Source organism: Drosophila grimshawi, unplaced genomic scaffold (genome assembly GCF_018153295.1).
Source record: "Drosophila grimshawi isolate 15287-2541.00 unplaced genomic scaffold, ASM1815329v1 contig_1367, whole genome shotgun sequence".
NCBI classification, from domain to species: Eukaryota; Metazoa; Arthropoda; class Insecta; order Diptera; family Drosophilidae; genus Drosophila; species Drosophila grimshawi.
Window position 1 is genome coordinate 11,174,251 of NW_025062889.1, and position 10,189 is coordinate 11,184,439.

At 39.9% G+C, this 10,189-nt stretch overlaps 3 protein-coding genes and 2 non-coding genes across 7 annotated transcripts; 2 read left to right on the top strand and 3 right to left on the bottom strand.

Moving 5' to 3' along the window:
- The first annotated feature begins 1,553 nt into the window (after positions 1 to 1,553).
- Positions 1,554 to 1,625, top strand: Trnat-ugu. The gene has a single exon. It is a non-coding gene; the product is annotated as a tRNA-Thr (tRNA).
- Positions 1,626 to 2,239: 614 nt separating this feature from the next.
- Trnat-ugu lies at positions 2,240 to 2,311 on the bottom strand. Its single transcript has one exon. It is a non-coding gene; the product is annotated as a tRNA-Thr (tRNA).
- Positions 2,312 to 2,760: 449 nt separating this feature from the next.
- On the top strand, positions 2,761 to 10,062 carry LOC6560578 (SET and MYND domain-containing protein 4). Of its 2 annotated transcripts, none has more exons than XM_001986441.2 (6): positions 2,761 to 3,194; positions 3,473 to 3,668; positions 3,728 to 4,087; positions 4,616 to 4,858; positions 4,921 to 5,808; positions 10,006 to 10,062. In XM_001986441.2, exons 1-5 carry the CDS (start codon positions 2,870 to 2,872, stop codon positions 5,789 to 5,791), a joined length of 1,995 nt encoding a protein of 664 aa, XP_001986477.1. In that variant the 5' UTR covers positions 2,761 to 2,869; the 3' UTR covers positions 5,792 to 5,808; positions 10,006 to 10,062. The 2 variants fall into 2 exon arrangements, with proteins under 2 accessions (XP_001986477.1, XP_032590504.1); XM_032734613.2 differs by lacking the exon at positions 10,006 to 10,062 and adding an exon at positions 5,908 to 5,976.
- LOC6559224 (mucin-5AC) lies at positions 6,526 to 9,388 on the bottom strand. Of its 2 annotated transcripts, XM_032734615.2 has the most exons (3): positions 8,826 to 9,345; positions 8,514 to 8,732; positions 6,526 to 6,606 (listed from the first exon to the last, which is right to left on the bottom strand). In XM_032734615.2, the coding sequence occupies exons 1-2, from the start codon at positions 9,328 to 9,330 to the stop codon at positions 8,554 to 8,556; spliced, it is 684 nt and encodes a 227-aa protein (XP_032590506.2). In that variant the 5' UTR covers positions 9,331 to 9,345; the 3' UTR covers positions 6,526 to 6,606; positions 8,514 to 8,553. The 2 variants fall into 2 exon arrangements, with proteins under 2 accessions (XP_032590506.2, XP_032590505.2); XM_032734614.2 differs by lacking the exon at positions 6,526 to 6,606 and having other exon boundaries at positions 8,389 to 8,732; positions 8,826 to 9,388.
- LOC116805011 (gibberellin-regulated protein 14-like) lies at positions 6,606 to 7,430 on the bottom strand. The gene is made up of 2 exons (XM_032734616.1): positions 6,914 to 7,430; positions 6,606 to 6,819 (listed from the first exon to the last, which is right to left on the bottom strand). The coding sequence occupies exons 1-2, from the start codon at positions 7,413 to 7,415 to the stop codon at positions 6,641 to 6,643; spliced, it is 681 nt and encodes a 226-aa protein (XP_032590507.1). The 5' UTR covers positions 7,416 to 7,430; the 3' UTR covers positions 6,606 to 6,640.
- Positions 10,063 to 10,189: the final 127 nt, after the last annotated feature.

The window sequence follows — 10,189 nt, forward strand, 5'->3', positions numbered from 1 at the left end:
TGACGCTTGTGACAAGTTGTCCAGTTGCTGTTTGCTGTTTGCTTCCTCTGACAATAGCCACCCTGCAACTCTTTTCCAACACTGCCGCACACTCTGTAAAATAAAGGGTTACAATGCCAAAGTCATCGCCAGCGATTCAACAGCTTACAAAAAATTATCATCCAACAAATCCTTGTGCCTCGAGCACAGATTCTGATTCAGATTCAGATTTATATTCAGAGCCAGAAAGAGACCCATTTGAAAAGCTTATGCAACGTTTGAGGTAAGTTCTCGGTTTCGGTAACGCATTACCGTTGTGCATAATGCATTTTCACAGCGGTATGCCACCCCAAAATAAGAAAAAGAGAAAAGGAAAGTGGGCGTTGTAATGTTGACACTGTAATTTACGCATTTCACCTTTTATGCGACATGCAAATTTGCATACGCAACGCATTCAGACTTCAGACTTCAATAGCGAAAGGGCTGTCGCTTGGGTAATTTGATATGTGCATTGTACACGAATCATAATGAACAAACTTATATACATATATATATAGACATACATACGAATGCATTAGAAATATATGCTTTTTACACAAACCCCATCTATGAGTACAGTTAACATAAAACAAAGCAATTTCATGTTAAACGCAATTCAAATTAGGAAATACAATCTCCAAATAAGTAAAGGTGTCAACACTCTACAGCTTGGGCCTGAACAAATATAGTCTTGACAAACTGATGGCAATGATAAATATTGAGCATTTTTCAGGGTATAATTTGAACTTCGAACTTCTAACTTTAAATGTAGTCTGAATCCACAAGTCAAATAATGAGGGATAAAATGACAATCTTTCCAAATCAGTTCAGTTGTGAAATAGTTCTGGTTATGGCAAGTTATGAGCCGATTATTTTCACATTATCAGTAGCAATTTCCCATTTTACAAAAATAATCGTAATAAGAATCTTAGAATCTTCAGCATTGGCTGCTTCAGAGATAAATTAAAGTCGAGCTGCAACTGTTTGCCTTCCCATGCCACAGAAACAGATAAAGATACTTCAGCCGAAGTCGGTGTTTTTAGTTACCATAACAAATTGCCTGACTTATAGTGCAGTCAGTAAGTGTGTAAATATATAGCCAACAATTTGGAACATTTCCAGAGCCCGCATGTCTTAATTAGTCGAACAAAAGCAAAAAGCAAACGCAGACGGAGAATGGAAAGAGAGCAGAAGCAGCCACCTTTCAAGGCAATTTTCCGACAGCTGTTGGTTCCATTTCCACTTTCAAGGCAAATTGACGATGCTCGATAAAATGACTGGCTTGGGGCATTGCAGCAACAAAAACAAGTAGAAGAACAACAACAAACATTTATCACTGATAGCATTAACACGTCTGCAAATTGGCTTACTTACGGCGCTCTAATGAGCAACTGCGCCTCGCACTTAGCTGCTGCTTGTACGCTGCCGCCAACTGTTTAAACAGCCCACGAAGCCAACGAAATTGCGTCAGCCGACGACTGGCTGCCGACGAAGCGCAGACTTTGTTATCGGTTTTAGCGGGGCGCGTTGCTCATGCCTCTTTAGCTCAGTGGCAGAGCACTGGTCTTGTAAACCAGGGGTCGTGAGTTCAATCCTCACAGGAGGCAATCCTTTTGCTTGATTGGCTTATTCTCTTACAACATTTTTAAACTCTATTCTCACTCGAAAAATCAATGAATCGAATTATTTTTGTTTAAAAGGACTTATTGAGAGACACTATCACCCTATGGATATGTTATTAAACTGAAAACAGAGTATATTTGCTGATTATGGTTTGTCACGCTTATTAATAATCTCTTTAATAAATGACTAATAAAATTACTGTCAACACACATTTTTTAGTATAATAAACAAAATAATCAAAAAGTTCACAAGAAGTTAAATTTAATCAGCAGTAAAAAGTCAACGTGTCTATTAAACATTTAGTTAATTATTCGAGCTGCATTTGCACTATCCAATTAATATTACTAAGAGAAAATTGTTCTGTTTTATTGCATTGAAATCGATATAATTAATATTTAAAGAAAAATCGATCGTCTTGGTAAACATATTTGCTTCAACGCATGCGTGAAACATTCTAAATAGAAGCACTTCTGTATCAGCCCAAAAATATATAAAAGTCAACATTTCCTAAAACTTAAAAGTTCGGTTTGCAGTCACAAATATTTGAAATTAAAGAAAAATAAATAAAAACAAAAAAAAAAGTGTAATTTTCGAAGTTTGCCTCCTGTGAGGATTGAACTCACGACCCCTGGTTTACAAGACCAGTGCTCTACCACTGAGCTAAAGAGGCGAATGGTGCACGTGCGGCAAATAACTGGCATCATATATAGGGAGCGAGAAGCCAACCTTTATTATTGACCTTTTTTTTTGTTTTGCAGCTAAATTTAGCTAAAAATATAATTAGGTTAACTGTGTTTTCATGTTGCGGTTTCTGTTTCTGTTCCTCTTTTGTCGCCTCTGCCGGCTGCTTGGCAAACAAAGGGAAGAAGAGTATTGAAAACTATTTCGAAAATTTGTTTGTAAACAAAAATGTTGTTCCTCTCTCCTGCTCTCTCTCCCTCTCTCTCTCTCTCCCTCTCTCTTAATTTTAATCTCTATATCGCAATAGTTCTGCTTTCTCTCTGGTGCTCTGAATAGCATGCTTTTTCTGATCTAAAAATAAAAGGCCCGAAAAGTCTGTCTGGATACCACACGTTGTATTCTTTCTGACTGTATTTTTTTTAGCCTACTGCTCAGTGCGGCTGCAGTATTCAAAGGCACAACAGAGGCGAATCTTCAATTTTCATCACTTGCATAATTGAGATTTTCAATTTGTTAAGATTTAAAGATCAGTTAAATAATTGACGCGATGAAATTGCCACTTAGCCAGCAGAAAGGCTTCTTTGCCGAATACTATCTGAAGTTGCGGGCAGCGGGTGGCGCCACCTGCGAATCGGATATAGCCAAATTGTCCACATGTGGCAACGATGACGAGCGCGTGGCCTACGTCGATCAGCTGAGCTGGGTGCGTGACGGCGATGCGGAGCTGCAAGTGCAACGTGAGTTCAACGGCAAGAGTCTAACTGCATCAGCGGAGCTGAAGGAACGTGCAACTGTCTCGTTCAAGCAGAAGAAATGGATCGAAGCCATGCTGCTGTACAGCAGGAGCTATGTGGCACTGCCCAACGACAAGGGTAAGTACACTCAGAGAAAAATCTGAAACGAGTATTTAAAATTCATTTCTGAGATGTAGAAATGCCTTCCCTAAGTTAAAATATTTATAAACTTACTTTTTGAAAATATGTAAAACTAAGAAACTTGTTTCCTATACTCAGATAAATATAATATCTTTGCTTTTTAGAAAGTAATTATTATATTTATATGTAATTAGTTCGTTCCGTGCTTCGTAATTTTTATTCAATTTATTTTTCGAAGTGTATCGTCCTTTAAACATCCATTTCGTGTATTTCAGTTCTGGAGCGCTCCATAGCGCTGGCGAACCGCTCGGCGACGTTGTACCACATGCAGAAGTACTGCGAGTGTTTGGTGGACATCAGACGGTCCCTGGAGCTGGAGTATCCCAAGGATCTCGTTTACAAGCTGTACGAGCGTCAAGCCCGCTGTTACGTGGCCCTCAAGGACTATCCGCGCACAATCAGTGCCTTCAAGTGGGTGAAACTGTCGTGATTCCAGCTGTAACTCTGGCTAAATAGATTTACTTTTGCAGGAAATGCATCACTGCGATGGATGACTCAACGCTGCCCGCCGACAGACGCTCCAAGCTGCATCTGGATGCGATGACCATGATCAAGATGCTGGAGCGTGATCCGCGTACGGGAAAACAAGCTGCCAGGCAGGAGAAGTTGGCCAAAACCAATTTCAAGTATGAGGAAAAGGCACAAGCCCTGCCGGATGAGAAGGAGTTCGTCAGCTCGCTGGTTCGCATCGATCAGAATCCGCAGGAGGGCAGATTTGCTCGGGCCGCTGCCGATGTTCAGGTGGGGCAGGAGCTGCTCGTCGAGCATCCCTATGTGGCGGTATTGCTCGAGAAATATGCGCACACCCACTGCGAATATTGCTTTGTGAGGTAAGTGAATGTTCTTACCGATGAGCAAATAAATAAGAAGAAATAAATATATAGTCAATGTAAAATGTTGTTATTGGTTGTGTATGGTATAAAAAATGTAGCAAAACATGTTTATTAGTGTGATAAGCATATGTATTAAAGTCGTGACAAGTCAATTGTTTTATATAAACAAGGTATTTAAGCAATTTCGGACTAAATTCAACTACTTTTCTGAACATATCCATAAACACATATATTGTATGCATTAATGACTGCTTATACACTGCTTGTTAATTACATCATTTATCTATTTATTAATTTCATACCTGTATGCACTTAAAATGACTGCTTGCTTTACTTATGAATATTGACTGCTTATACACTGCTTACTAGATATCAGTATATGCATATCTATCTATAAATACAATCTATACCAGCATGCTGTTAACATAACTGCTTATCCACTGCTTGCTTTACATATTTACCTGTATATGCATCCCTGTAATGTTAGTAACTGCTTACTAACTGCTTGCTCCATTGTCGTTTCAGAACCGTTGTGCCCGTTGCCTGTCCCGGCTGCTCGGATGTGATCTACTGCTCGGAGCAGTGTCAGCAGCGATCGGCGGACAAGTATCATAAATATGAGTGTGGCATCTTGCCGATCATCTGGCGCTCGGGTGCCTCCATTAACAATCATATGGCGCTGAGGATTATTGCCAGCAAACCGTTGGATTACTTTCTGCAGCTGAGGCCAAGCTTGGACGAGGATCTGTCGCTGGAGCAGCTATTAAGGTGATAATATGATGTCATATTGAAATAATAATGTAACCAATTATCTGGTATATTTATTCCAGCCTGCCCAAGGACGACTTTCGGCGTGTGGCGCACCTGGAGCGTCATCAGAAGGAGCGAGCAGCGTCGAATTTCTTTCAGTACGTGCTGATGGCACGCTTCCTCACCCGATGCCTGCAATCGGCTGGCTACTTTGGCACTGAGCCTCAGCCGGATCAGATCAGGACAATTAACGCCTTGCTGTTGCGCAGCTTGCAGTTTATTCAGTTCAATACGCACGAGGTGGCAGAGCTGCACAAGTACAGCTCGGAGGGCAGGGAGAAGTCCATCTTTATTGGCGGTGCCATTTATCCGACTCTGGCGCTCTTCAATCACTCCTGTGATCCGGGCGTGGTGCGCTATTTCCGTGGAACCACCATTCACATTAATAGTGTGCGCCCCATCGAGGCTGGGCTGCCCATCAATGAGAATTATGGCCCCATCTACACGCAGGATAAGCGTGAGGATCGCCAGGCACGGCTGAAGGATCTGTACTGGTTTGAGTGCAATTGCGATGCTTGCCTGGACAATTGGCCGCTCTTCGATGAGTTGCCCCGGGATCTGATTCGATTCCGTTGCGACGCGCCCAACAATTGTGCGGCAATTATTGAGGTGCCGCCCACCTGCAATGATTTCATGATCAACTGCGTGACCTGCGGCGAGACGACCAACATACTCAAAGGACTCAAGGTTATGCAGGACACCGAAATGATGACACGCACAGCCAAGCGGCTCTACGACACCGGTGAATACTCCAAGGCATTGAACAAATTCGTCGATCTACTGCGGATCATGTACGAGGTGTTGGCGCCACCATTTCCCGATTTCTGTGAGTGCCAGCAGCACTTGAAAGATTGCTTCCTGAATCTGGGCAATGTGTACAAGCTGGACTAGGGATTGCAACCATCTTTGTAAGTAAATTGAAACTTAATTTCAGCTTTTTAATATTTGCAGTTCGATTTTAATGTATTTTATGTTCTAATTTATTAAATGTTATATTTATCACTTAGATGAGCTGATTGTTGAATTAGGATGCTTTCATATTGGGTATATAGTATTGTCATTATCGGGGCATCTTTGAGTTTAAAACAAATAATTTTGAGTTTGAGTTTTTTAAATGCAATACAAATTGTGAACACTCGAGAGAAATTTAAATACTTTAAAGGGCTGAATGAGTAAATCTATTGTGTTAAGACTAGGACGATAACTGTTTAGAAAAATCAATCTAAACCAACCAAATCGTTGCAAATTTTCAAACAGAATAAATCCTATCGAACTAAATTTATGGATTTTCAGTGACATGGCCGAGATTTTGTTAATTTTCTGATTTAAGAAAAGTTACTAAATAAATTTCAATTGTTTTGTTGAACTTCGTCCTTTTCATTGCTTTATTCGTATCGAAAGGCCAAAGGATTTTACTCATTTCTTCTGGCCCCTCCTTTTGTAATATTTTTTTGAATGATATTTTTTTTTTTTCGAATCCCGAAAATTCTTGAATGTTAATCATTAAAAACCTTTACTGTGAGCTGGAAGAGAAATGTGTTTTTTTTTTTGCACAACTGTCATTTTGGAGAATCAGTAAAATTAAAATCAATATTTATCAATGAATATTTATTTCTGTATGCATAATTCTGTCTGGAATATATGTACATTACTCTACATGCCCATTTAAATTGATTTCCTTCGCTTTCTTATTTACTTAGTAAAATTTTACAAATTGAAGAATGCACGAAAACTTGTCAATCAACGCTCATCGATAAATTCATTATATTCGCCACTTTGATAAGGAAACTTTCCCGATTTTTTCAACCTGGTCTGTATCCGATTTATACAGGATCTATATTCCACTTTGTTGCAGCCAGCAAATTCACCGTAGCCAAGACAGCAGCGATAACAGACTTTCAGAAACACCGGGGAAAAAGCTGCGTAATCGAAATGAATAACAAAACAAAAAAAGAATTCAAATGAATGCGTAATCCAGTCTAACCTTCGACATCCCTATCTCAATCTACTCACTTCCGCTGAAACGCACCACTCTCCTCTTATACTTCACGCGCAGATAGCAGAGCTGCTCCTCACTCTCATCGGAATCGTCCCACGATATGCTCTTGCTGGTGGTGGTGCTATATGGCGGTACAACAGGTGATCTTGTGGGTATCGGGCCAGGTGGATAGGTCGGATATAAGGGCAGTCTGGGAGTGGTGCTCGCCACAGCTTCTGTGGTTGTTGTTGCTGGTGTTGTGGTTAAAGGCAACTCTATTGTTGCCTCTGCTTCAGTTGTTGTCACAATTTGTGTCGTTGTTGTTGTTGATGGTGCATCTGTAGTTGGTTCTACGGCTGGCTCACTTGTGGTTGTTGTCGCAGGTAGCTCTGTGGCAGGTCCACTGGTGGTGCCGATGGTTGGAATTGTTGTTGTGTCAAAATCCTCAGGAAAATCAGGCACAATATCTTGTGCCTGTACTTGCAGCAATGTTAGCCACAACAGGCATAAGAATTTCAACTTAAATGTCGATTGCATTTCGACGGGTTCGTTGTTTTCGTGTGCTGCCCAAGTTTCAGACTGAACCACTGACAACCAACCAGCCTAGCACCAAGCCTTGCTCAATTCACGAATATGTTTTTTAAGCGCTATGCTCTCGGTGTCATCTCGGTTAAATGGCAACAGATAAGGTGCATTTCTTGAAAAAGTAGCAAACCACTAATAGCAAAAACAATTGCAAGCGAGAAGAGATGTGCGAGGAGCCGGGGCCCCTCGGGGGGAAATACAGTGGCTTATCAGCAGTGAAACCCACAAATGAGTACCGCTTAAATTACTCGAACTGCGGGTGGATCTTTTCTCTCAATTTTGTGCTCCAGACTTTGTGCAAAGCTTTATTAATCAATAAATATGAATTTTAAGGCACAGATATTATTTGTATACACATTAATTTAAAATGGATGTGATATTTCTTCCATTAGTTTATCCAGCAGCGCTTAAAGCAAATAATTTTGAGTTTGAATAAATGCAATACAAATTGTGAACACTCAAAAATAAAATCGCTTGAGAAACTCGAATATTTTAAAGCAGACTTTTGGGATGAATAATTAAATCTATTGTGCCAGGATTAGGACGATAACTTTTTAGAAAAATCAATCTAAACCAACCAAATCGTTGCAAATTTTCAAACAGAATAAATCCTATCGAACTAAATTTATGGATTTTCAGAGACATGGCCGAGATTTTGTTAATTCTCTGATTTAAGAAAAGTAACTAAATAAATATCAATTGTTTTGTTGAACTTCGTCCTTTTCATTGCTTTATTCGTATCGAAAGGCCAAAGGATTTTACTCATTATTTCTGGCCCCTCCTTTTGTAATATTTTCTGAATGATATTTTTTTTTTTCCAATCCCGAAAATTCTTGAATGTTAATCATTAAAAACCTTTACTGTGAGCTGGAAGAAAAATGTGTTTCTTTTTTTGCACAACTGTCATTTTGGAGAATCAGTAAAATTAAAATCAATATTTATCAATGAATATTTATTTCTGTATGCATAATTCTGTCTGGAATATATGTACATTACTCTACATGCCCATTTAAATTGATTTCCTTCGCTTTCTTATTTACTTAGTAAAATTTTACATATTGAAGAATGCACGAAAACTTGTCAATCAAGACTATCTGAAAAATGCATTACTTCCATATCGACAAGGTACATGTAATTGCCAGTATTTATTCCAGGTGGTGTAGACCGAATTTCTACAGGGTCCATCCTTCACTCTTCTGCAGCCAGCAAAACCACTGTATCCATAACGACAGCAACGATAACAGATTTTCAGATTCATCGGGCCAAAAACTGCGTAATCGAAATGAATAAGAAAACAAAAATGAATTCAAATGAATGCGTAATCAAGTCTAACCTTCGACATCGCTATTTCAATCTACTCACTTCCGTGTCTCCATTGCAGCCGTCTGTAGTCATCCTCCTCGTGCAGATAGCAGAGCTGCTCCTCACTCTCATCGGAATTATCCCAGGATATGCTGTTGCTGGTGGTGGTGCTATATGGCGGTAGTACAGGTGGCCTTGTGGGTATCGGGCCAGGTGGATAGGTCGGATATAAGGGCAGTCTGGGAGTGGTGCTCGCCACAGCTTCTGTGGTTGTTGTTGCTGGTGTTGTGGTTAAAGGCAACTCTGTTGTTGCCTCTGCTTCAGTGGTTGTCGCAATTGTTGTCGTTGTTGTTGTTGATGGTGCATCTGTAGATGGTTCTACGGCTGGCTCACTTGTGGTTGTTGTCGCAGGTAGCTCTGTGGCAGGTCCACTGGTGGTGCCGATGGTTGGAATTGTTGTTGTGTCAAAATCCTCAGGAAAATTAGGCACAATATCTTGTGCCTGTACTTGCAGCAAAGTTAGCCACAACAGGCATATGTATTTCAACTTAAATGTCGATTGCATTTCGACGAGTTCGTTGTTTTCGTGTGCTGCCCAAGTTTCAGACTGAACCACTGACAACCACCCAGCCTAGCACCAAGCCTTGCTCAGTTCACGAATATGTTTTTAAAGCGCAATGCTCGCTGTGTCGTCTCGCTTAAATGGCAACAGATAAGGTGCATTTCTCGAAGTGTAGCAAACCACGAATAACAACCACAATTGCAAGCGAGAAGAGATGTGCGAGGAGCCGGGGCCCCTCGGGGGGAAATACAGTGGCTTATCAGCAGTGAAACCCACAAATGAGTACCGCTTAAATTACTCGAACTGCGGGTGGATGAGCACGCGTGCGCGACTTACCTTGTAACGTATTTGCTTTTATTGCTGTTTTTAATGGAGTTAATAAATTAGTCATATTTTTTGTTACTAACTGCACCCGCAAAAGCCCCAAAAGCCGCAAAAGTTGGGTGACGCAAAGAACTTTTGCTTTTCAATAAACATCCAGTTGAATGAATGAGTGCAAGCGATGCAAATTGGTTACTGCTATTGAACTTCAATTTTCACGTAAATCCATTAAATTAGGGATATTTACATTTCATTGAATGCCTGGTATGGTATATACGAATATACGTGTATTTAAAATAATTATATTTCATACATTCATATACTATCTATATATTTATTAAGAATTCTTCTTTGCAGATAACAGAATTCTACAATAAATGGGAAAACATACTTTAATAAATGGAAAGAAATGAATTTAAATTGTTTATTATTTCGGGCTTTAACCAATATAAATGGGGCACATGAAGATCTCATAAGTTAAATATAGAATATGTCGAGGCTAAGGTCACCAATAAGTAAATAATCATGTGATATGATGAAA